The 26,725-nt window shown below is 41.9% G+C and overlaps 1 protein-coding gene across 17 annotated transcripts in view; it reads left to right on the top strand.

Annotated features, from left to right (window-relative positions):
* The window catches only part of LOC147323813 (microtubule-associated protein tau-like), a 37,321-nt gene that overhangs the window by 1,321 nt on the left and 9,275 nt on the right, over positions 1 to 26,725 (top strand). Inside the window, exons 2-12 of one of the 17 annotated variants that reach the window (XM_086304428.1) lie at positions 8,569 to 8,701; positions 11,300 to 11,455; positions 12,748 to 12,840; positions 13,440 to 13,511; positions 15,327 to 15,347; positions 18,625 to 19,398; positions 19,845 to 19,873; positions 20,750 to 20,890; positions 21,158 to 21,218; positions 22,990 to 23,243; positions 24,872 to 24,964. In XM_086304428.1, the coding sequence (XP_086160554.1) occupies positions 8,587 to 8,701; positions 11,300 to 11,455; positions 12,748 to 12,840; positions 13,440 to 13,511; positions 15,327 to 15,347; positions 18,625 to 19,398; positions 19,845 to 19,873; positions 20,750 to 20,890; positions 21,158 to 21,218; positions 22,990 to 23,243; positions 24,872 to 24,964 (1,809 nt within the window). In that variant the 5' untranslated portion in view covers positions 8,569 to 8,586. Of the gene's footprint in view, positions 1 to 8,148; positions 8,455 to 8,568; positions 8,702 to 11,299; positions 11,456 to 12,747; positions 12,841 to 13,439; positions 13,512 to 15,326; positions 15,348 to 18,624; positions 19,399 to 19,844; positions 19,874 to 20,749; positions 20,891 to 21,157; positions 21,219 to 22,989; positions 23,244 to 24,871; positions 24,965 to 26,725 lie in introns of those variants that run through there. The other 16 variants (XM_086304412.1, XM_086304410.1, XM_086304413.1 and 13 more) reach the window with 16 other exon arrangements.

The raw sequence follows: 26,725 nt of genomic DNA on the forward strand, positions 1-26,725 counted from the left end.
GGTGGAGGGATGTTGGAGTGAGAATCTCTCGTCTCATTCCACGGACACACCTCTCTCCCACCCTCACTGGTTCTCACTCATTGCATCGATTTCTGTAACAATTACAGTGAAGAGGAGCGGGCATGTTGTAGTCAGTAACCGCAGCTGGGAGCCATTCCAACTGATGCGCAGAAAGCAGTGAAACACATCTCAGTGCCATCTTTTTGTTTTTTTGATAAACTCAGACATCCTTCTGCAAGTTTCTGCAGCACTTGGGCACGACTGGAGAGACACGCTGGTATGTGCACAGGGAGGTCTGAGAGGGGCTCCTCCCCCCAAAAAACACTGCTGGACATGTTCAGATCAGCCTTGAGGCATCTATCCTCTAAAACCTTTAGACTGTAGCTGATTCTCTGCTTTCGATTTGGGCATCCAAACCTGTCTAGTTGGATTAGCAGCACAACAAAGCTGGCAACTGAGTGCACACATCTCCAGCCAGGGGTCCCAGGTCCACTTCTTACTGTATGCATAATTAATTGAATGCTGGCAATATGAAGCACAATTTCAACTGCAGACAAGCCAGACGACGGTGCAGAGTTGTTGAAAACTGTCAATAAAAATAGGAAAGTTTCATATTTCCATTATAGCAGAACTTAAAAGACATTGTCAGTGTGTTGTTATATTTGAAAAATCACTGTGCAGCATATTTGGTACGATTGCTTTTATGCATGTAGATGAAATAATGTTTGATATCAGTTAAGTTGCCACCTGGTTTGTCAGGGACCAGAAATATGTTGGGTCCAGATTTTAGCTTTGAGATATGTGATTATAAGCTTGATAATTCTACATGATATATTTTTGGGAAGGTTATTTTTACATACTGACGCATGTACACTGGCTGTATTTTGGGTTTCTGGAGCACAGCACACAAAGTTTGTGAGCATCAAAATCAACATAGAAGAAGTCGAGACATCCCTACTTTTAGTCGCTTAACATGTCAAGCTTTTTACTCTGGAACATGTATTACTCTGACATTTTTCCACAAAAAAGACCAGCTTGCCCAGCCTGTGTCTCACCATAGTTGTGGTTTCTTGTTTTCACCAAAGAGACATTTCTGCTCCAGACCACTCAGATGTTTTCATTTAAGTAGCTGTTTGAGGAACAAAGAAGTAAAATCATCCGAGGCTTCGTAAGACAGGGAACTATATGCAGATTTGTTCAGAAGCACTCACTCATCAATCATCCGACCACCCCTGAGACTTATTCTGTGATCCTTTACATTCTGATTTTGACTGTATTTTTACCTGTTATGATGTATTTTTACATTGCTCTATTAGCAGTTTATAAGTGAAAAAAGGTGTGGTTAAAAAGCCAAAGGTCTCAAACTGACCCAACCTCCTTTTTGGGAATCATCAGCGGCGATGAGACCAAACAGCGTCTAAGCCTGAAAGCGATGCATCAGGTCAGGAGTGTAGCTAGGAGCAGTCCTATCATTTAACAAAGAATGAGGTCGTACAGGATTATTACAGTCCCAAGCATTAGACACGTCATCACTTGGCTAGAAAACGTCAAGCCTGAACTGTCAAGTCAGAATTGGATGTCCACCTAAAACAGTAGCAGCAGTGCATAAGGAGAAGATCCCGAAGGGGAGATTGGCTAAATGCGGTTTGAGTCCAGAACTTTATGATGGCACTTTTACTTTTAAAGCCTTTTCCTTCTACACACGACACTTGTTCTGGTATGCGGGTGTGTATGCTGTACAAACGGAGCAAATCCAAAAGAACTGGCGACGAAGCTGAAAGAAAACCTAAAGAACTGAAAACGCAGACGTGTGTAATGTAGTTAAAGATGCAGGCTGATGTGAGCAGTGCAGCTCTTTTGAAATAAATCAATCACTCTCCTTAATGTGACTGCTGACTCCATCATGGCCTCAAGCGTCGGGCATTATGAAATGAGTCCGCACTGAAGTGCTCCATTTAGCAAAGACTGACAGCCTGTTGGCCCCTGTCGGCTCGAGTCCAAAGGCGACCGCATCCAGCCGGCCGGCTTCAGTTTGGACGGACCCGCCTGCAGAGCTTAGGCTGGCAGAATAAACAGCACCACAGCAATTAAGTCTCCAGAGTGGAGCTTTTCTAAAAGTTACTCAGATTTATTTGGCTTCAGAGCTCAAACAGGCAGCTGAGCTACTGATTTAAGGAAATATTCTTTTAAGTTACTTTATTATTTTTAAAAAGGCTCAAACTCCTCAAAAATGTCCGTGTGCTGCTCTTTCCCTGTTTTAAATTATTTGAACATTGCAAGAAGTTTGAGCATGTCATCAAGAGAGTTTGAAAGTTGTAACCCACATTTATATACCACTCTTGATTTAAAAGATATCTTTTTGATATCACTTTATGCATTGATTCTAGTTTACTGAACACATAAAGGACAAGATAAACCTCACAGTTTCACAAAACAAGCCTTTTTCTGGATGCGTTGCCTCATTAAATAGAAGAAGAAATGCCACAGCGGGATTTCAGCTGCATTCTTGTACACACTTAATTGGCACCATGCTGACTGAGGACTGGCTCATTGCATTGGGAAACCTGTGTGTGTGTGTTCATTGTGAACATACAGCAGCAGCTGGAGTCCCTGATTATTTAACAGTCTGCGCCGTGCAAACATGAGAAGAATTCCTCATATCTTGAATTCCATAATGCAACATTGTGGCCTCAGAAATGTCGCGGTTTGTCTTTTACTTCTTTGGAACCTAGAAGTACAAGTCTGGCATTGATTATGTGCCAGTTATTTGAATGTGAACTGAAAGGAGGATGCGTGTGAAGATAGCAGAGCAGGGCGTGGCTGAAATCCTGAAGGTGAAATATTGCAAACATTAGCTGCTTGTAGATGCGGGACGTCGGGGTGGTGCCGTGTGCAGACCGGCCCTGCAAGATGTTTCCCCTCCAGCGCTTAGATGGAGGGGAAAATGGAAACGGGCTCCACCTTCAGCTCCTCCGCTGCAGGGCCGGGCCCACATTAGGAAGGTAGAGTCAGAGTGTGCTGGCTGCCGGAGGCTGGGCCAGAGCACAGAGAGAGGGAGAGAGCGAGTGGTGAGCAAAGTAGGTCAGAGATACAGAGGCAATCAAGCATGAGAGCAGCATCCTCGTCTCTCAGCTGAGCTACACGCAGGGCTGGTGAGGCGGCAGGCCCGTACACGGCATCAGACGAATGCCTTTGTTTCTCAGTGTGAGCCATTTTACCTCTAAAACTGTCACACACTCAATGAATTGGTCAATAACATTAGATTGGTTGAGAGTTGTTGGGATTTGTCGAGTATAAATGCTAAATATAATCTGGTTTCAGCTTCTCAGATGTGAAGTTGCTGCTTGTTTTTACTTTTATGTCAGTGTAAATGAAATATCTTTGTTTTTGCACACTAAAAACAGAAAATCTGCCCAGGTTTCTTCTGTAATACATAGCAGCTGAGACCATGACTCGATCAATCCGTAGATAAAACTTAATTAATCTGTAAAAATGCTAAGGACTGAACTGGATTTGTCTTATTATGGTTTCAAAATAAGCCTTAGACTGTATATAAAAGATGGACATAGCCTGGTCTGTTATGAAGACCATATTTGGACAAGAAGATGGAGTGCTAATATAAAAGCTAACGCTGGCAAACGCTGCTCAAAAGCTGTATCTGTGCATCATACTGAAAGAGATAGTGTTAATTAGTGCAAAGTAACATACAAAAAGAGAAGAAAGTCATTAAAACTGGAGCAAAGACTTCTGATAAGTCCACTAAAACAGTGGTCCCCAACCCCCGGGCCTCGGACCGGTACCGGTCCGTGAGTCGTTTGGTACCGGGCCGCGAGAGTTGAGGCTCAGGTGTGAAATGTATGGATTTCAGGGTTTTTATCGGTTTTCAGCGTTATTTTGTCATCGTTTTTATCGTTTACTCGGTTTTCCTGGGTCTTTTCACGTGTGTTATGAATAAATCTTCTTTTTTTCGGTACCGGTACTAGTTTTATTTTGTTGTATTTATCCGCGACACCTTAAAGGCCGGTCTGTGAAAATATTGTCGGGCATAAACCGGTCCGTGGCGCAAAAAAGGTTGGGGACCGCTGCACTAAAATGCTCCAGAAAGCACAAACACAGTTAAGAGGCACAGCTCAGTTACTCAAATTAGCAGAGATGATCCGTAACGGGCAGCTAAGGACCCGTGCTGGCACTCATCCACTTATACAGACAGTAACCCTCATTATTATTTGTCAATAAAGGATAATTAGCAACTAAAACCTTTTATATTTTTCTGTTTTTTGGGCCGGCTTTAAGAATAATGCAATTTCATAATTTTCATTATTCAAGTGTCCCCAGATTGCTGCATATTTGTAATTCTACATGTTCAGATTATAAAGGAAGCTGCACAAACTGTTTGTAAAGTCAAATCTGAGTCCACTTAACTCTGGATCATTATGACTTGCAGGTTTGGAGTTCTTCTAGTAGCCAACTTTATATCAGAAATAAACATTTGCAGCCTGTTACAGATATAACAGCTGACAGGGTAACCTTTTTATAACTCGTCTCTCTGGATTCTGCAGTTATGGGCGTGGTTTCTTTGATTGGCAGGTGTCCTCACCACTCGATTGTGTTTAAGCTGTTGGTGCTGCTAAAGTGTTTAATGGGAAATAATACATGGCACAGCACATCTAAGTAGTTTGTGTTTCACTTTTGATTAATGAAATTCTTCAGTTTTACTGTTTGGTTAGTTGGAAGCACTTAACAGATACCTGTGTCTACTGCTAGCTGCTGACTTAGCAACCCATTAACATTTAAATATGGTCCCTTCTTGGCCCTAAAAGCCAACATGACAGTGGCCAAAGTGCGGCTGCAGCTTTATATACAATTTATGGTTAATCTTTATGAGCAACATATCAGGAATTCTGCAGGGATTCAAACTTATCTTAATTGTCGCACTAGGGGAAACAGCAGAAACACAGGAAATAAAGTGCATCTTGCTCTAAATTTGAGCTAAATGCACACACACACACACACACACACACACACACACACACACACACACACACACACACACACACACGCACCTAATTTCAGACTGCTTGTCTCACTGAGTGCTCAGAGCTCTTGGAGCTGTGTCAACATCCCTGTTGACCGAGCTCCTTGCAGAGGCACGGTCTGTGCCAAGATCACATTTTCACACGCCCCTGAGAGGAACAAGCTGCATCAGCAGCCCTCTGAGGCTTTTCCCCCTCATGAAGCTGCGACAAAGACTGCTGTCACGTTCCCTTTCTGCAGCAGGTGAAATGTGTGTGTGTGTTTTTGTCCCAGTTCAAATCATTAAGGAGGTGCTGGTCCCGTCTAAAGTGTTTCTGTTGTAAAGTTTGCAGAGGACCGAAATTAGTGAAATGCTCTTGGGAAGGAGAGTTTACAGGACTGCTTCCGCCCGAGCATTTCTGATAACGGGTTTAAGATCGCCTCTATTTTTAAAATTAGATGTGGTGAATCTGTTATGTATTTGAGCTATAGATTCTTTATTTTGGCCTTACTGTCTCAGGCAGAGGATATGATTCACACTAACGTACAGTGCTCGTGTACACATGATTATCTGAAGGATCTGCTCCTTATCAGACTCGAGTTTGTTTGCTCTCCAACCGTCTGAGTTCCCGGATGCAGAGTGAACGACCTCTCGGAGGGATTGTCTTTGCTGGCACGAGTGCTGCCTTCTCCTTGTTGTTTGGATTCTGTCATGTGTAACGCTACAATGAAGGGTTTTGTTGGGGAACTGTGTGTGAGGACCGGGAGAGTGCACTATTCATTAGAGCTCCTATGGGATACACACTTATATAATGTATTAGGACCTCCTCCTATGTTAATGAGTTTTTTTGTCAGAATAAAACTGCTTTTAATCCATGTAGTTGTTGTTTAATCCATGTAGTTGTTGTTTAATCCATGTAGTTGTTGTTATCATTAAAGTACAAATAAACAGGCTGGCGCTTTTCTATTCAATTTGACTACTCAAAGTAGCTGTAGCTGAGAAACCAGCTTATCCACTGTACAGCTGAGTGAAATGGCAACAACTTGGCTAATGTTGACATGAAAAATTAAGGTGTGCTTCTCCAGACAGTGTGCGAGTCTGTGTTTAATGCTGAGACAGGTGGAGTCCTGTGATTGGCCCATTAGAGTTTGCCCTCTTTGGATTGGGCCTTTGGATGGCTCCAGCTGACATCCACCTTTTCTCGCTCCTGGCAGTGAGCTACAACAGTTTAAGTAGCCCTTCACTGTTAAACTGTAAACACCAAGCATACTGTGTGTACATCACACACATTAGTGACTCTTTTTGTTGAACCATCTCTCCTGTTTTTGTCCTATAACAAGGTTTATCCTAGTCATTCGGTAATGAACATAACAGCTACGTCGTGGGTGTATAAATGACTTATCTGGGTATCTCAGCTCCACATGGCCGAGTTTTTAATAACTTAAAGAAAGCCCAAGCTTCTTCAGTTCTAAGAGCAAATGTGGAGAGTCCCAGATTTTAAGCCCTATGGGAGTGTCCCCAAGAGGGTCATGGACCCCGTATTGATCCTCTGTCTAATCACATGAGCCAAGGAGTGAAAACTGGTGTGGGTGAACCTGTGTGAAACCTAGCCCCACTCTATCATGTGATTTACTAAGGTCAAATGGCCCAGGATTGACCTCAGTAAATTGTGACCCGTGCCTGTTTTCACACCTTGGGCTTAAAATTGGGGACTCTTAGAATTGAAGAAGCTTCCCGGTTGAGAGGTGAAACGTCTACAAGAAACTTAAAGAAGTTCAGATGCTTTTCTTTCCAAGCTCCTTAGACCTGATAGATCTTATTCCTCTATAGAAGTGAGTGCCACACTTTATTTTGCCTCACTTCTTCTGCTGGAAATACTCACTATTCACAAGTAACTACGATGACCTGGATGACTGAGAACCTTTACAGACAATATCTATCAGGCTTTGACGAACTCACAGCAGGTGATTGGATGAATTCTCTGTGTAATTGAACTATGAGGAGAATTGAGCTTCTTTGTGAAAACGAGCCTCTCTGTGGTGCTTAAGCCTGATCTTGTTTCCACCTTGTCCCTTTTCTGTCATCTGTGCTGAATGTGGAGCGCTGTTTAAACACCCAAGGTCAGGAGACATGAAGGTACACAGAGGGAAGGTCGCATAGCTGGGCTGAGCGTGCCTTTAGGGTGGGTTTTATAGGGTGGGTAACTATAGCAACAGTTCAGGCGCTGCTGCTCTTAAGACGACGTTTGCATCAGGTGGCGTCACAGGAATTCGTGAGATTTGTTTTCAGTAAAAGCAGAGAGTTCAGGTGTTTCCGTATGCGGCTGGCATGCTCCTGAACAACTCTTGGGTGATGTGTTTAGATGAGGAGGAGGCCCAGCAGCAGATCCAGGACATAGAGACACTCTGTCTCTCAGCTAACTTACATCTGTGGGCAGAACCTCCCAGAAAGAAGTGGGGGAGGTGGTTAGTGTGAGCGAGGTCTGGACATTTCGGTAGCATCGAGCTAAAGTAAGGGCAGCAGAAGATGGAGCAGGTTTTTCTTTTTTAATAAGCGTTCATGAGGTTATTACGATTTTATAAGCTGCTCATAGTATTTTCATGTATAAATCTTAATCTGTAAAGTAACGAGTAACTGTATCGGCTGAATAAATGCAGTAACAGAGAAAAGCCCAGAAGGATAAAGCATTAAATGGGCCAAACTTTCACTTTCATTCTTGAGGAAATCCACTTTCCCTCGCTGAGTTAGAAGCAGCAGTTTTTGCACTTGCTGTTTTATTTCCGTGACTACTTTGACAATTTTATGTGCTACTATAATAGCCGCTTTAAGCTGTATTGTACATCTCAGAGATTAAAGTGTCATGTTTATGTGCCAAAGTAGACATGAGGGCGAAACCGAAGGCCAGAAGCTGCCAAATCTGCATCACCAAACAAACTCGGGGCATGCAGTTTGGATGCACAGACTGATTACGGCATAAGCTGTCCACACTGTCCGCGTGTGTGTGTTTGTGTCAGAGGAGAGGGAAAAAATATGATTCAAGCTGAAAAGCGCTGATGTAACCAGAGGCTCGGGTTTAATCTGACATGTAATCCTCTTTTTATGAGATTGGACGCAATTCACATCTCGGCGGTTGAAGGAGCGTCAGTGTTGTGTTGTATAGTGGGGAGCGTTTGCATCCTGATGACCTGCCTGCCACGGCTGAGACGTGGCTGCACTTGTTGTTGCAGTTAGTCAGTGGGTGTTTAGGAAGTGCAGCCCTGTCACAGCGAGGACAGCGTGCACATGGGCAGAGGGCACTATTTTTGTCTGTGAGGCTGTAACCTGAAGCGCTGACCCCACGTCAGGATGTATAAATAACAAGGTTTTCACAGGCACAGTGTCTGTTTACATTCTGTGGTGACGGGCTTGTTCTGCAGGCCGGAAGACAAAGTGTCTGTTAAGTGCGCCATCATTACAGCCATTTTCTTGCTTGTCAGCTACTTTCAGCTGACATGTGTAACGTGACACACCCTGGACCTTCAGTACTTCATTAATTTGCTTTTTTCTTCCTGCAGCCCGACCCGCGACTGGCAATGGAGTACGTGAACAACGCGAACAGCTACAGTTCTGGAGACACCATGAGCAGCTCCTTAGCCAACATGACCATCAAGGATCAGCACCACCAGGAGAACGGAGTCAAAATGAAAGGTCAGACATTAGAAATACAGTCTGGAAGCAAAATAGGACCCAACACACAACTGCAAACTCACTAAAAATGACAAGAAAGTGTCTTTAATGAGATCTTTTTCCAGCTTCAGCTCAACTTGTGAATCCTCTGAGCTCCACTGGTGGGTCTGAAATCAGTCTGATGACAGAGAGCTGTGAGATGTTGCTGCACTTTGGTTGGCAGATGATTTGGATTAAACAATGAGCAGCTTTCTTTTCTTCTGTCTGCAAACCATTATTTCTCACAGCACGAGTAGAGATGATGCTATTTTTGTGCTGTTAGACCTACGCATGTTCAGTTTCCAAGGATACAAAAGATTATCTGATGGTGCACGTCCAAAGAATCTGTCAATTCCACGCTTCTCATTGATCGTAGCTAGCCGCCCCTCTAGTAGAGGGAAGACAGGAAATTACATGACCCCACTCTTCATCAGTATAAAAGCATAGAGCGGGTTTATGCAATCAGGGGGATCCAACGTGATACAACACCTCTGGAAACTCTTGGAAAAGTATTATTTTTAAGGAAAAAATTGAGACAACGGCAACTTTTTTGTATAAATGTGGTTTTTGTAGTATGAGGAAAAACTGTGCAAGTGAGCCATCGCGTTGGTTTTGGTTTAATATCCGGGATCAGCTCGTGTGAGGGCTTTATATGTTCAGCTCAGACTGTAGGAACAGGAGAGGCCTATCGATGATCTATCACCTCCTTTTTATCACTTACTTTTATTACCACAAATAATTAACTGTAAAAACTTAGCTAAGTTGAACTTTAAGTAAAAATCAGTGTAATATGAATCATTTTAATATCATTCCATATTTTCCCTCCGTTGTCCACCTACACTGAGGCTCACAGTCGAGTGTCCAGTGCTGGTGTGTACCACACGTTCTCTGACAGCCCGTTCTCACTCCCGAGGCGTAACATGCCGACGTTTTGTCACGACGTTTTGACCTTCGGCGTTCTTATGGTACGCGGCAGGTTATGGCCGAAATCCAGTGCAATGACGCTCCCACAGTAATAGACGTTCCAGCCCTGTATTCCAGCCCTAAACCTAACCTTTTTCCTGACCTTAACCAGGACTTTAATGATGTTAAATAGCGTGTTTCTAAGCGATTTGAAGAAAAAGAGCGAACATGTGTAGATTGAGTCCATACGGTTCTCATATTTAGGAAGCCGAAAACGTAATATGTTGACGATTTGTCACCTAGCGTAAAATGTTACGCTTTTGGAGTGAGAACGTGTTGTCTCTGAATATACCCGAAGACTTATATATTATTAGTCTGATGAAAACTGACCTACAGAAGTACAAACTCATTTTGTACACCAGCAACAAAAATCCGTCTGATTATGAAATGTGAAAAATGCTAAATTCGTACTTGTTGTCAACCGCTCTTCATCTGCAGTTAAGCTCTAAAGGTTTGTGAGGTGCCCACAACAATAAAACCTCTGAGGTATTATCTTCCTTGTGTTAATAACAGCTTCCTGAAAAGGGATCAACGATGGACGTAGCCACCATGATCCCACCCTGTAATAAAACTGACTGATTGATCACTGCGTCACTGCTAACACTGAGGCTAAATGTTACATGTGGATAAATAGGAGGAGAGCCGTTAGCAGGCTGTAATCAAACTCTATGATCACATCACATAGACTGAGCTAGCTGCTAATTATAGCGAACTGTAAAAATGTCTCTGAAATTACAGCATGTTTGAGTGGAAGTTATGTAAAATGTTTTAATATTTAAATATAAATGAAACTTTGTGCTAAAGAATAAACAGCTTTGCTCTTTTGTGCAATAAACACTTTTATTATTAAGTTTCTTACCTATTTAGCATTTATAAGCATATAAAAGCCTGGAGTAAATGATTTGTCGTTTTCCTTTGTAGCACTGATGGAAAGAGGCTGTTATGTAAACAGATTATGACATCTTAATTAAACACAGTTGCCAAATTGTAAAATCCAGTTTGTCTTCATTAGAGGATTTAAATGCTTTATATTAATTATTACATTAAACTACAATTTAATGTGTTTTAACAACGTATGAAATGCATGTATTAGCTGTGTGTGGGGCTCACAGGTAAAGGGTTTCTAATTAAAGCTTTAATCCTAGAATAGACATCAAAGAATGTCAAAGAGAAGAATTTAAAAGTAGAGTTAAACCAAATTTCACTGTCGTCTGGGTGGAGGCCGAGCTCCTGAGTTTCTACAGAGCTTTGTTTTAATCTCTTACATAATGGATAGAAGACATGCTCGACTGCAGCTGCACTGTGCTCTGTAATCCGGGCATCTGGGTCAGACCCCTGAGAAAGAGCCCCGTCTCCATCCAGCTCCACTGTTCGCTCGCAATTCAGTCCATAAACAATCGGGCCTTTAACGCAGCACAGAAAGCATTTTCAGAAAGCTCCATTTGATGCCTGAAACGTAAACGAAGAGCAGATAAATGGCTAAAGATGCATCGTGTTTGCTTCACTGTGTTTGGACAGATTTATTCGTCACAGAGCGAATAAGCAGTGTCAGACCTCTCAGCAATGTGTTCTCCCCTTTTTTTCTAATCTACCCAAATCAACCACATGGCTAATTAGTACGTAGCCTAGCTTTCCCCAGTTTACAGCCCTCACTAGTGCATTCGTTCTCCCCGTTTCCATTTCCCATCATCTTATGTGCTAACAGGAAGCAGCGCACAGAGTCAGGTCCATCTGCAGGGGTAAACAACACATGTATCAGCAGTGAAACACAAAGTGAGTATCCCTTTAAGCAGCAGATGTGGTGTGTGGAAAGTGACGTATTTGTAAAGTGAGATTAGTTCGTTTAGGATATTTAGAGCTTTTAGCCATCTGATGCTTTAGAGGTGCTTTGCTTAGTTCTTTGGAGTGATGCATACAAAATTGGAGCTTTCAAAACTGTATCTATTGATCTGCAAGGAAGTGCGATACAAACAAGAGATAATTTAGTGTTTTAATTTTGTTTTCAACTGTAATCTCATAGTTATGGGTTTAAAATGTCATAATTAAGAGAGTTAGAGACTTTCCTGATCTAATGCCTCATAAATATTATTGTAATAACAATTCTAAAATTAGATAATTAAGAGATTATAAACAGAGTTTCATAATTAATCCCATAATGTTGATTTATTACAGAATTACAGAATTACACCGTCCGAGTCCATAACGGGACAGATTTTAACATTTTGGCGGTGTCATCAAAGACGTGGTACGCCTCCAGGCGTTTTTTGGTTGCCTTGGTGACACATCCCCACTGTGTCTGGATGCTGCAGACATGAAACAACCTTCCCGTTAAAATTTGTTAGTGTCAAAATCTGAAAAACATAATTATCTAATTAAATTATCTAATTAATTTAAGATAGTCTGATATCCTGTAAGTGGTGTACAGCAAAACAAGGGCACCAAATACGACCTAAACTGACTGCCAGACTTTTATTTATTATAAATAATTCATTAATAAAACACAAACATTTTAGGCTATTGTTTTTATCTACTCTCCCAACACTGCTGATACTTGTGACTAACAAAATGGGGTAAACGTCTAGGCTGTCTGGATTTTTGGTGATTTGCTGAAGTCTTTACATGAAGCAGATTGTATGTGAGGATGACCTGATGAACACACAACAGTATAATCCAGGAAATATATGTCTAGTTTTCTAAACCGGACCTTAACATAATCCAAATCTGCCATGTAGCCCTCAGTCAAGCTGAGGCTGGCGATGCTGTCTGAATGCATCGTTCCAGAAATAGTCTTCCTTTTTGGAAAATCGAGGCAGTAGCTCTGCTGTAGTTCAGTATTTATTGTTTTAAGGTGAGTAGACTGTGAATAAATGTGTTACCTCCTTAAACAGAGCCGACTGAAGACTTTTCATGGTTCTGGGTTTAAATGTCAGACTGCCGCTGATGCCTTTTAACCATTTTGAATTCTGCTTCACAGTTGACCTCTAAGCAGCGTGTGTGGTTGGTTTTTTCCAAGTTTCTGTCACGATTACCTCGGCTTTGACCTCCAGTTTACCTTTGATTTGCAGAGGATGAAGCAGCACTCAGTGAGAATGGGGTGAATTCTGTGTCTGAGCTCTCTCAGCCAGACAGCAGCCACTGTGATGACGAGGCGCAGCCCGGTACGCCCGCCTGCACTTCTGACATGAAGCCTGAGCTGCAGCTTAACCCGTGTTTTAGCTCTTATTTAGCATGGTTCAGTTTGTGTGCAAATCATCACTTGATTTATCTTCTTCATTTAGAGCTCTATTGAGAGAAACGCTCGTCTTGGTTTGCTGGTTTTCTTTTGCTCCCTAACTCTAAACTTTTATGATTCAAGTTTGAGTTTTCTTGCTAAAACCTTTTGATTTGCCTGATTCTACAGCGAGTTGTGTTGTTACCACACAGAGTGCAATAAGAGCCAGCGAACATGAACAGATCAGTGACTAACATGGAAAACAATGCCCCTCTGTGCCTGTACGATGTGGCCACAGTAGCGTCACTCCAGCCCGGGTCGAGCAGGCTTTGATCATAAATACTGAGACTGACAGCTTTTTCAAAGCGAAGCGAGGTGGGAAGTCATCGGGCTGAAAAACCTCCTTGATCTCTTTAACAGCTTCTGAAGCTGCTGACGTGTGGTAGTAAACACAACATTAGCCTGAGCTGTGTGAACCTGATGAAGTGTCAGATTAGACTTTAACAATTCCTGTTGATGTTTGACTGAGATCCATTTATCCAACAGCAGAGGCGCCTGCAGAGAAAGCAGGAGCTGAAGATACAGAGAGCACCGTGAGCAAAGACGAGGGGCAACTCGGTACGCCTCCAGACGCTGAGCTGCTGCCTCTTTTCTGCTGCTCGTGCTTCCTTTTGTTTCCCCAGCATCGTTAAAAGAATAGCAGGACATTTTGAGAAATACACTTACTCGATGAGATGTGCAGCTACAGCTGTTAGTTTAGCTTAGCTTAGCATGAGACTCCACTTGTTTACGTGGGTTATGTATGTAGTGGAAGCAGGAGGCCCCCTGACAAGTCCTGTAACACTCAGTTATTTATTAAAAGAAGGTTTTCTCATGTGAACTACAATTCAATTCAGTTTTATTTATATAGCACCAAATCACAACAACAGTTGCCTCAAGGTGCTTTATATTGTAAGGTAGACCCTAAAATAATACATACAGAGACCCCCTATGACAAGCACTTTGGTGACAGTGGGAAGGAAAAACTCCCTTTTAACAGGAAGAAACCTCCGGCTGAACCAGGCTCAGGGAGGGGCGGGGCCATCTGCCGGTTGAGACTACAGAAGAGGTCGACTTCATTCACATTTGAAATGCTCACAAAATTTGAGGTTGAGTGCATGCAGGAGACCAAAGTTGGTATCCCATTTTGGGAAGAGGAAGAAAAAGGAAAATTCCATCGGAAATAGATACCAAATTGAAAATTCGGGGAGTTCTAATGAATTTATTAGTGGACTGACCTTCTGTCTCCACAGATATGCATTAAGAGACACGGCAGTAAAGCAAAGTTAAAATTATATGATTTTGCACCTATAACTATCATGTCAGCTAGTTGTCTCTGTTACCATTATAACATAGCTCATTATATGCTAAGCTGGTTGACTGTAGCTAATATTGTCTTTATTTTGCGTGTACAGACGTGAGAACAGTGTTAGTGTTTCAGCACGTTCTTCCCAGACCATTAAACACTCTGGTTATTCTCAGAAATTCCTCCAATGTTGTTAAGATTGTTGCAAGCTTCACTTTTTTCTGTGGATTTTGTTGTTCATATCCATTTTCTTTCGCTTTCACACATTGTTTGGTTAGTTGGTTAGTTTTAGGCACAAAAACTACTTGGTGAGGTTTAGAGAAGGGTAATGATTTTGGTTAAAAGTCGCCCTGCTCAACCTTGCACGCTGTAAAATGACATAAAAGCTGATGGTGAGTCGTCACTGATGCCAGAGGAACCTTTATGACTTCTTATTCTTAGATAACTCTCACAGAAGAAAGTTGATAAGTGTATTTTTCAAAGTGACCAAAGCTTCCTGCTGCTGCTCTGTATGTTTGTGCGTTTCTTTCAGTATCTTCACTGGAAAACAGAGTTTCTGGGTTTCTGTTTTGGCTTTGCTTTTTTCTTCCAATGCTTACTTTCAGACGGTTATATATGCGGCCCCTTCCAGAACTGCAACATGATCGTAAGAAGGCTCGAGAGGCAAACATGTCCCCCTTTTTTTAAACAAAAAGATGGTTACATCCTGGCTATTTCAGAATGAAAGGAACGTCCAGACCACAGGCAGATTTAAGAGTCCTGTGATCTGTTAAACAGATGCACGGTTGCGGGGAAAGCCAGGGTAATGTTTAAAACAGCTCAAGTACCACACAGAGCAGCGTTCAGTGTGGTACTGCTGCACGAGGCAAGAAAATAAAAGCCTGCTTATCCATCTTTATGATTTTGAATGATGTCTTTATCTAACCTGTATTTGCTGTGGGCTTTCTGCTTTGACTGAAGACATGCTGTATGCAAGCTTTTATTGATTCGTTTGCACCGGGTGGGTGTATTAATCACACACGAGTGACAGAGAGCCATTACTGACTGAGCTCTCTATCTTTTCCATCTGTCTCATTATGTTCCATCAGCAGCAGGAGCGTCTTCAACAGGTAGGCTGTTGTATGTTTTATTGATTGCACGTAGACAGTATTTATTTACTGCAGGAGATAGATATGAATGAGCCTAGGTGCAATGAAAGCAACCTCAGAGAGGAAGCAGCTGATCACTCTGTTGTGTTTTAGTATGTTCCATATAGTGTTAAATTAAATGGATCCTCTATTCTCTACAGTTGTTGTCAGAAGTTTACAGACACGCATGAATATTGTGGTAATTTTGGGCTTTTAATGATTTCTTCAAACTGTTTTTTCTCCAGGGTTCAATGATTGTGCAACATACATCTTTGTTGACTTTAAAAAACAAAAACAAATAAAGTTTTTTTGATTTTCTCTAAGCCACACATGGTCAAAATGATAGGTTCACTCCCACTAATATCAGTTTAAATGTCCCTTAGCAAGTTGCAACTCGGCCGGATGTTTTTTGTATCCATCAACAAGCCTGTTGGCATAATTCTGTCTGGACATTTGCCCACTGTTCATGGCAGAATCAGTGGAATTAATTTAAAGTGGTTGGTTTCCTGGCACATACTCGACTTTTAATCGTAATCCACAAATTTTCAAATCAAAGCGTAGAGGTCGGTGCTTTGGGGAGGCCATTAGTTTATACATGTATAGTCTTTATTGTAGGGTTTTTACCTTACAATATAAATCACCTTGAGACAGCCTTGTTTGTGATTTGGTGCTATATAAATACAATTGAATTGAATAGTCCTTCTTCTTCATTATTCCATCCACTTTGTTTGATGGCACCACCACCATGACAGACCTGACCCACATCACTCACCTGTGCTCCAAACATCATGGTGACCAAACAATCAGGCTTTTCTCCAGAAGGCATTTGGCTTGTCCGTAAAGGGGAAGTCTCAAATTTCAGTCAAGCTTGAAGGTGTTGGTGTTGGAGCATTGGATTTTGGATTTTTGGAGGGCTTTCTTGTTTTGGCATCTTCTCAATCCCTGAAGATGTAAACCTTGCTTCACTGTGATCAGCCATGCTGGTGTTCAGGCAGTTTCATGGTAGGCTTGAGCCTTGGTGGTTGTTCCTGAACATCCTAACCAGTTTACTCTCATCTGACGATGACAGTTTGGGTCTTCCTCAGCAAAGCAGTGACAGAATAACTTTTACTTTCATGCAGCTGTTCAAACTGCTGATCTTAAAACTGCAGTTTTTTTAGAAATGGCTCCAAGAACCTTTCTAACTTCCAAATGCTGCAAAGAAGAACTACCAGCTCTAATCAATCACAGTCACTAATGAGAAGTTAATAGACCTCTGCTTTGTCAAGTTAGAACCTTCAACACCATTAATTCAAAGATTTAAGTGGATGTATGTATATATCTGAGCCTGTGTCTACAATTTCATATTTTTAATATATTCAAACTCGTGTTACCCAAGTCCTTAAACATGTATGTTGTACAATCATTCCACCTCTGGAAAAAAAAACAGTTCAAGGAAATAATTATAAGGCTGAAATCACCACAGCATCCATGTCTGCATATGTAAACCTCTGACCACAGTTTCTGATTTTCCTGCTACTATATTAAAGAGTCTGGAGTGTTCCACCTGAATTCAGATGTAATCAGTCACTTCAGTTTATTTAAATGGTAAAACACACACATCTTTAAAATTTCTGCATCAGTTTCCTTTAATGATGCGTTTATGGATTAAAGGTTAAAAACACCACCTTCTCCTCTCGGCTGATTCCTGTAAGGGTCGGCAGATCATCCGCCTCCATCTAAACATTACACCAAGCATCATTTAAAAGTTCAAAACAACAAACTTGCGCAATATGTAAATATAATAATTTAGCACAAGTTATTATTTTTTCATTATTTTATTTTTAGAGTATTTCTATAGTTTTAAAACGGCACTAACCCTCACCCATTACGGTAACAATAAGAAACAATAAAGCACTTTTTTATAATTATTATTCAGTCTTTACATTTTTTTATATTTTCTATTTTGTTTTTTTTTTTAGATTTGAGCATCTGCAGTTTTCAATTCGAGATTCCTGGAATTGAACATTATTTTCAGTTTAAAGGGAAAATGTGTTATAATGAATAGTTTTTCTGATATTGACCGTTTGACCAGATACTGTAAACGTAGTCCTGACACGTCGGTGTACATGGATAGCCTCCGTATTGTATCAAAGTCGAAGGAATTTATGACGTTTTTGGCTAATTCAGCTGAAGAACTGATGACCTCGTGCCACGGCAAGGTGTCCAAATTTGCAAATGTTTCTTCTAGGCTCAGAGTATTCATCACGAAACTTGCACACAGTGATCGCCTAGTGCGTCTTCCCTCAAACTGTCCTCGGGCTCAAGGTCACTGTGAAGGTTGACCGACTGGTGGAGGCAGAAATAAATATTTATTCCTTTCTTCACAACCGTGGCTCAGTGTGTTGGATGCAGTGCAGCCAACTAAAGAAAAATCAAACTGGAAAAAGAAAAATGACAAATCTTCAACTTAAACATGATCCTGTAAATGAAACTGAATAGAAACAGCTCTGCACTGGGCTAAACCTGCTTTAACAACAGTCCCTGATAATAAAGACTCTGTGGTCCGCTCTGCATCATGACCTGGCATCCCTGAATCCAGTGGCTCATACTACTACTTAAAATAACAATTAAATACAAATCAAATAAGTTAATGGATAATTCTATATGTTTAAGTAAAAATAAATTTATTGATTAATAATACATGTATTTAACTACATAACTGTTTAAGGTTTTTATCATTTAATGTCAGAATGTGGAAATTTGCTTCTTTGTGTGATCATTTAATTATTCGTTTTTGCATAACTGTACGATATTAATGTCCAAATTCATTCTTGTGAAACACTCCAGACTCGTGTGTGTACTTAGAGGTCCGTTGTGGGGTGGGATACGTTATTTTTGCACTGCTAGAGTCGGCTCAGAAAGGCTTTACATCACATTTTAATCACGTATTCTGTAACAGCATAAATCACTGGTCTGTGTGTTGTGTTCACTGGAATGCATCATCTCTCCGTCTGACACCCAACTGTGATGCATTATTTTTTATTTTGTTTTCATGTGAACTCACACTTTTCCACCTTTAATCACTTCTGGGTTTGTTGTGTTGCATCATCACCGCTCACAGCTCTCTGAGTGTCTGGTGTTTGTTCTGGGTAATCAAACAGTCTTTTGTTTTCCTTCATCACTTCTCCACTTTCTTTTTTTTTTTTGTTTCATTGGGGAGATGGATAACAAGTGCTGCTGTGAATGTCACCATTAATCTGCTTTCCAAACAAATTAGCGAGGCCTGGTTCTGGAGTCCGTGGTGAGTTTGGATTTGCAGAGTCCGATCTGCACGGAGACGCTGGGAAGGGCGTTGACTTCATGGGAGCTTCCTGCTCTCTGGACCCAGGAAGCAAAGCAGTGGGAGAGTGTGGGAAGAGGCTAAGTGAGTCTTCGTGGGTCTCTGAAGACCTCAGCTGCGGGGCAGAGATTAAACGGGACATGCAGGCCAGCAGGGGGAGCCCTGAGTGGGCAGGAGCTGCAGATCCTCAGAGGGCCATCAGTCTCGACGCCTCCGAGTGCCTCAGTGAAATGAGCAACCTCTCTGGAATGTCTTTAGTCCGCAGCACGGCTTTGGAGGACTTGACATCCATTGGGGACAGAAACTTGTGTGTTCCTCAGGGCGAGGAGCTCATTTCTGAAGAAACAAACGATGGACTGACTGCTGAAGGAGCAGCTCCGAAGCCCCTCGGTGACTCCGGAAGCAAAAATATCACGTCAGAAACACCCCGGGCTCCTCATACGCAAAGTGCGCTCCAGTCTAGCTCCGATTCTCATTGTGAAGACCTTTCCAAGAAGCAGCGCCTTTTTAACAAATTGCCATCTGACACGGCAGCTGAAAACAGCGGTGACTCATCGTTACATACAGCCAGCTATTCAAAGCCTGACATTTCTAATGACTCAGAGATGAGGAGCGGTGTGGCTCAGACCACCGGCACCGCCGAGCTCCAGAAAACGCCCCCCCAAAGCACCCGAGCCAGAAAGTCTTTGGTGCCGGTCGCTGTTTTCAAAGGTCTGTGTGCTGTCATGTTCACCAGTTCAGAACCAGTCCTCTTCAGTTCACTCCTTCCACTCCTTTGATTTCCAACGCAGCTTCTGCTCTGTGTTATGCAGCACTCTCCCTCCGAAGTGTTTCTATGGACGTTAACTTTGACCCGAGGAGAAGCTTGTCGTCCTCCCTCCCCCCACTTTAGCTTTTTTCTTTCATCTCTCCATCTCTGCTCACTTTGCTGGTTATGCAGCCCTAAAAAAAGCCACCTTTTTGTTTTATGTGTTTTCTTGCATGCTGCATACCCAACATCACTCATTTCACTTTCCATGAGAATGCATTCTGGCACGCTCATGGAAGCAAAAGTCTTAACTTATTGCACTTGGGTGGATATGAAAATATAATATAGATATTAAGCTTTTAAAAAAAGGTGCCAAAAGCTAAAGTTTGCTTCTATTTCTTTTCTATAGCTCAAGGAGTGATGGATAACGGAGATAAGGTACGTCACCAACGGCATTTTTTAGGTTCAGTCGCTCATTTCTTTATGCCTTTTAGTTGTTGTGAAATATTCTGGTTTATTAAAACCTTTGGTTTTATTTTCTTTAGTTAACAAACACGACGTATTATTACCCATGTCTATCACATATATTCAACATTTAACTGAACTCCTTCCAGCGACAGTGTTGAGCTCTCAGTAATTACTGTTTTATTATCAGACTAAGAAAATACTGCAGTTTAGCTCAAACTGGAGCACAAACACTGCAAACTATAATATTTATATATTATATAATCCCATCAAAATGCTGCAAAAGCACCAATATCAAAAACCTGCTGGACTCCAATTAGTGGAGGTGATTCATAATAAGCAGCTAGCAGCTACACCTGCCTGTGTTGGACATTTTAACATGCAAGTCTACGGAGATTCACTCACATTTGGAGCAAGTCTCAAGTGGCCACAGGAGGAATTGCAGTTTTTAGGCACTGGCCTCATTTCCCAGGATGATGCCTCTCGACTTGAACCAACGACTCTATAAAAGCTGGTTCATGCACCTGCCTGATTTGCCCAATAGCACACCCCCTTGAACTTCCAAGTATAATAATAAGAATAAATTGGATTGGACGCCCTATCTAAACAGCAGGGAGGTGGGGCTTCTGTGCCTGAGATGACCATATTAGGACTATCCCCTCTCTTGGCACTACATTTGTTTGTGTAAAAACAAGATCCAAGTTATAATAAACCAGAACATTTCATTCATGTCATAAAAAAATCCTTTATTTTTATCATCTTTCAGTTATTTTTAATCATTCTTTTGTTTTGTGGTCATTGTCATTGGACCTTTTGTTTTTCATTCATTTCTTCCTCTTCATGAAAAAGACTCAAACTGCCACCACACCGACCTCTTCCCCTCAAAGACCGTCCATAACCGCCAAGGGCGCCAAATCACCTGCATCCTCCCGAAATGGCCACAGCTCGATCCCCATTAAAGTCAGCAGCACAGGGCCCAGGCAGCCTGGAGTAAGTACAGGTCTGAATGCAGCTTAGAGCTCAGACGTGAGCCGACTGACTCGCTCAGTTTTCTTCACACTCGCTGACTGAATCTTGTTTGAAACGGTCAAAGAAAAACATGGACTGGAACCTGATTCCTCCCTCTATTATCACCAAACATTATATGAAGAAACAACTCATCAATTCCCCACTGATTAGTGTGCAATGTTACTGCATTCAACCATCTCCAAGACGTCTCTTTGCTGGAAACTAAAATAGTGTTGTGGTGACTTTCAGAGCGGTGCAAAGTCTCAGACTCCAGGGGCCAAAACTTCTGCCAGAACTGCAGCTCAACCAGGTACGAGCCGAGGACTTTGTGCTAAACTCAACTTTTATTTTACTGATTTTAGTATGGAAGCCTAAAGCGGACTGTATTAGCCATATCATTTAAACCTGAAACACGCTCATTTTTACAGCAAATGGGTTTGGCTGTAAATTTACTTTTAGTTTGCAGACTGTGATTGCCCTTTTCAGTTAAATATTTCGGTAATTTCTTTATGCAGAGAGTCAATATTCACAGTGTTGACCCTTCTTATTCACACCTTCTGTAATTCTCTGCTGGATATCAGCTTCTGGGCCAAATCCTGATTGATCGAGATCCATCCATCTGGAAAATATGTGTTCGCCGGCTGGGAGTGGTTGTTAGAGGTTCCTAGTGGTAGTTGCTTTGGTTGCTTGCAGGTTGCTGCAGTCACTTGTAGTCCCTGATAGACACCGAGCTGTCTGCAACGCAGGCCGTGCTGTAGTGCTTGTGCCTCACCATCTCAGAAGGTACAAGCAATTTTTTTTTCTCCCCCCCTTTCTCACTGTCCCTCTCCCCTTCTGTTTTTCCTTTCCTTCCTCTTTCTTTCTCCCTTTCCTATCTCTCACTCATGTCTGTCCCGTCTGTAACATCTGAAAATAAAATATAATAAATAATAAAAACAAAGATCGACCAAATGGACCAATACGGCAATGCCACGATGATCCATTTGGCAAAGTAAATCCATTGGGTATCCTTGTTGGTCTTCAGACAACAATTCTGATGGCTAAAGAACCAAATGGGACAGGCGGAGAAAAAAAAAAAAAAAAGAAGGTACAAGCAGGTTGTAAGTACCTCACAACTCCCTGCAACCTCCAGCAACCACATGCAAACCAGCTGGTAGAGGTCGCTGACCAGTCTCTGTGTGACTGGATCTGTGGTTAGGAAACTGCCCACATCTAACCAAGAATCAGTGGACTCTTTGCATAAATGTGATTTATGTACCAGTAGAAATGTTATTATTCTTTACTAAATCACAGAAACAGGCATGAAATAATCTCCCCCCAAAATCCAAAAGCAACAAAGTGAATGAAAAACAGAAATTGTGTCGGTGGCTAAACAGCTGTGCAGAGAAACTCTTCAAAGAAAATATGGCACCTAACGGGTAAAATAATTATTTAGTCTGCTCTTAAAGCTCGATGTGGCTCAGGGGGTTGGGAAGCGTATCTGTAACTGGAAGGTCGCCGGTTCGATTCCCGTGCTCTCTGTCCTTGTCGTTGTGTCCTTGGGCAAGACACTTTTCCATACCGCCTGCTGGTGTTGGCCAGAGGGGCCGGTGGCGCAATATGGCAGCCTCGCTTCTGTCAGTCTGCCCCAGGGCAGCTGTGGCTACAACCGTAGCTGCCTCCACCAGTGTGTGAATGTGAGAGTGAATGAATAGTGGCATTGTAAAGCGCTTTGGGTGCCTTGAAAAGCGCTATATAAATCCAATCTATTATTATTTTTAATATAGGCTTCCGTATTTTTGGAGTACGCGGTAATGATGTGTTATATTTTCTGTGATCTAGCTCGTGCCAACAAATCCCTCACTCCAAAAAATGAAAAAGGTAAAAAAATCAAATCAAATAAAGGAAATGATTAGAAATCGCTTCCAGCCTTGCATGGCCACAATAACACGGTCTGATCTGCTGTTTCTGGATCAAACTCGGTCAGCTTTTAGCCAGTAGAGCTCCTAGTATGCTTTATTTTTTATTATTTTTTAATGATTTCTTCTACATGCATGACTCATCACACTCCTCCTAACTTATAATTTCTCTGGATCCTCTAGATGCCAGGAGTGGACAGAGCAGCCCCGGCACTCCCAAATCCCCCGGTAGCCAATCAAATTCTGCAAAGTCAGGGGCCGATGCCAACAAAGTGAAGAAGGTGGCTGTGGTTCGCTCCACCCCCAAATCCCCGGGCTCGCTGAAGAGCCGTCCACCGGCTCCTCTGGCTGCCGCGGCGCCGCTGCCAGACCTGAAGAACGTGAGGTCCAAGATCGGCTCCACAGAAAACATCAAGCATCAGCCCGGAGGGGGAAAGGTAACCCAGGAAATACTCTGAATACACCCCCTCACAGAACACTGCCCACTGAGTTTGCAGATCAGAGTTTTAACATTCACGTGACCGAGTGGAGTCGTCTATGATCCAGGCGTATATTTCTATGTGCCATTGTGGGTTTTTAATCATAAAACCTTTTCCTGCCACAAATGTGTCCCTCTGTTTCTGCAGCGTTTCATTTTGGCCTATTGGTGTATCATGGATAGCCTCAAAGCTGTTTTTAACATCATTTCTTCCTCTTTTAATCGCTGCATTGTGATTAAACGTGATGTTTTGCAGTGAACCGTGGCTAACAGACCGAGAGCCTCGAGAGTCGTTCCAGTTATAAAAACGATCAAATCTGAGACAAAGTTCCTCAGAATCAGCTGATATTTCTGCACAATAACGTGATGAGACCAGGCAGGAAGTTCAGGTTTTGTCCAGGTTTCAGGTCTGAGAAGCACCTCTTAAAAACTGCAAATCAGTTTTGTGTAACATCTGATGACCCCACTCGGTCATTTTACATGCTTGAGTTTTAATACCAACACAGAAGGCCCTGAACCCTTTGTTGTTCCTTCCACCTACCATTTCCCTGTCATGTCTGTTTCCAGAGTGGATTTGCTCATTTAGTTTTTTACTTGCTCCATTGTTACTTTTATTATTACATATAGGGCATTATTTCAGGGGCCAGCAGCTATGAAGAGAATGAAGAGCACACAGATTAACTAGTTAGTTTAACTTGAAGAGAAGAGCACAGACAGGTGAGGGAGACAGGTGTAACAGTGAAGATGTAAGGAGGATGTAGTGAAGGTAAGTGGGAAAAGAGGATGCTGGGATGTGTGGTGACCCTAAAAAGAGGAACCGAAAGAAGAAGACTAGATGATGACGATTTGTCAGGGTGAGATTTCAGAAGTTCAGGTGTTACTATACAAACACAAGTCAGGCAGCTGACTCACAATAATCCGCACACCTCAGGTCTCAACAGACAAATACACTAAAGATTATTTTAATCAAGTTAGTTTTGATAAGGACACAATGTAACTTTTTAAAAAAAAGATATTTTATTATTATTGTTATTTTTTTATTTCAATATTATTTAGCTCTAATCTTCCCGGGGCAGCCGTGTCTCTAAGAAATGTTTGTGGAAGTAAAACTCCAGTCTGCAGCTCAGTGTGTCGAGTGTAGTCTGCAGTGTGATGTCGGTGTGTGTGTGTGTGTGTGTGTGTGTGAGACGCTAGAGGTTTATTTTAGCTAAAGCCATGCAGGTCGTTGGTCTAATTTTATTCAGGGTGCAGTCACGTGTCCGATGTTTTACTGATGAAACTCAAAAGTATCACGTGTTGTGATATTTATGGACCAAAATAAATAATTCAGCTCCATTCAGAGTTCAAACTAGAAAGTTTTTATTCTGGTAGATGATAGAAGAGCTGAAAAATCAGTCTTTGGTTCCTGCCAGTGTTGGACAAGTAAAGAAATGAGAAGAAGTGAAGACCAATGCACACTTTGAATTATCGACTCTCACCAACCCCGCATGCGGTCACACTCCCGCACGAGTTTCTTCCCACTTCTTTAATCAAATCAAGCCATCGTCTAAACTCTAAATCTAAAAGCTGACATTTTCACTTTTCCAGGTACAAATCCTTGATCAGAAGTTGGACTTTAGTAATGTGCTGTCTAAGTGTGGCTCCAAAGACAATATCAAACATGTACCCGGTGGCGGCAATGTGAGTAACTGGGGGATGAACTCAACTCCAGACTCTTGAGTATCTCTGCAGTTATGACCATCAGAAACTAACTCCTGGTAAAAGCAAAGTGCTCTCCTCTAATGATCCGATCAGAAGGTGGACTGGATGTGGAAACACAATCTGCTCAATAATCCGTAATTGGCATGGACTGCATATAAAAGATGGATGTAGCCACTGTGGCATCACTCACCCTGGTAGGCTGAGTCCCGTTTAACAGCTTCCAGCTGTTTGTTTTGGTCTTTGACGCCTTAGTTTTGGCTGAGAAACTGAGGTATGCAACGCAGCAGCGTCTTCCAGATCACAGGGAAGGACAGCCCTAGACGTAGCCACCAGTATAATCACGAGCTTTCTCTTCCAGTAACCGCTACTGGACTTGGTTGACAGTCCCAGAGGTATATGGTGCTGCACTGGAAACCACCTTTTTATTGCTTTGGCCATTAACAGATTGTCACCCATAGTTAGCACGAAAGACGGCAACTTGTCTGCACCAACCAGAAATGTTTTACCTTCAGAGTAAAAGTTGTCCTGCTGCTGCAACCAGCGTGTTTCAAAAGGCACAACTTTTATTTTGAAACGGTTTGTGATGCAATTTTTCAAGTTTAGCGACGGCTCCACAAACAGACAAGTCGGCTTCTACTGTGCAAACTGTGGGTGACTACGGCGGTCTGCTAGCAACTAAAGCAATAACAAGGAGGTTGTGGGTGCAGAACCTTTTTTGCATCAGCCAGGAACCAGTTGGTGAATACACAGTTTTCTGTAACAACCAGGTGGTTGCCGGGTGGTTGCCAACTAGTCTCTACACCTGTAAGACAGACCTAACAGACCAATCAGACTGTATTAGCAGACTGACGATGCTTTATGGCAAAATAAGCTCAAATCTAAGAAAACAAATAAAAAAAAAAAAAAAAACGAAAAATAGCTGTTGAGTCCATTCAGTGGTAAGAATTGAGTTGCTACCACGTGATTGGCTAATTAGTTATTGCATTATGAGCAGAAGGACAGGTGTACCTAACAAAAACTGCTTTTGGCTACTACAGGAGTCGCCCTCTGCTGGACACAGAAAGAATGCAGGTTTAATTCAGCTCACTGTTCAGACCCAGAAGCTACGTCCATCATTTATATGCAGTCTATGCACATAAGACTGAAGTTTTTATATGATTTTAATTCTTTCACTGAAAACTGGTGATGTACTGAGCTAAAGCTGGCATCTTTAACATTAAACTGATTATTGATTTGCTTTTAACACAGAAAAAAAAACACTGTTATATAGTTCTGATATTTAACAAATAGCTCTGTCTGTCCCAGTTAACATTAACACAGCCTCCTCGAGTTGGTTATGTTGACAAATTTGAGCAATTTTTTAAAAAAAATTAATACAATTTTTAGTATTTCTTTTTCATTTAAGTAATTTTGTGAGTGCAGCGTATTTCCTTAGTTGCTTTTTGTTTTTTATTCATGTTTCTGTTTCTAAAGAGATTTTTTTTTACACTTAATTAAGTTTTAATTAACTTTAATATCCTTGCTAAAACATCTGTTTGAAACTCTGCAGCTGCATTAAAACATCGCTATTTTTGCAATCTGCTCCACTAAAGTCGTCAGAAAACTGACGACTTCCTCGAAACGTGACAATTATGCAGAGTTACAGATGGCAGCTTTAACGCCGAGATCTCTTTCACCATCTCACTTCCTCCTTTCGGGCTGATTCTCTCCCCCCAGCTGTTCTCCTTTTATTTCCTGAAG

The sequence above is a fragment of the Aulonocara sp. 'chitande type north' Nkhata Bay genome, linkage group LG8 (genome assembly GCF_057382095.1).
Source record: "Aulonocara sp. 'chitande type north' Nkhata Bay isolate Kocher_YH1m ecotype deep benthic linkage group LG8, A_spYH_male_GT1.1, whole genome shotgun sequence".
Taxonomy (NCBI): Eukaryota; Metazoa; Chordata; class Actinopteri; order Cichliformes; family Cichlidae; genus Aulonocara; species Aulonocara sp. 'chitande type north' Nkhata Bay.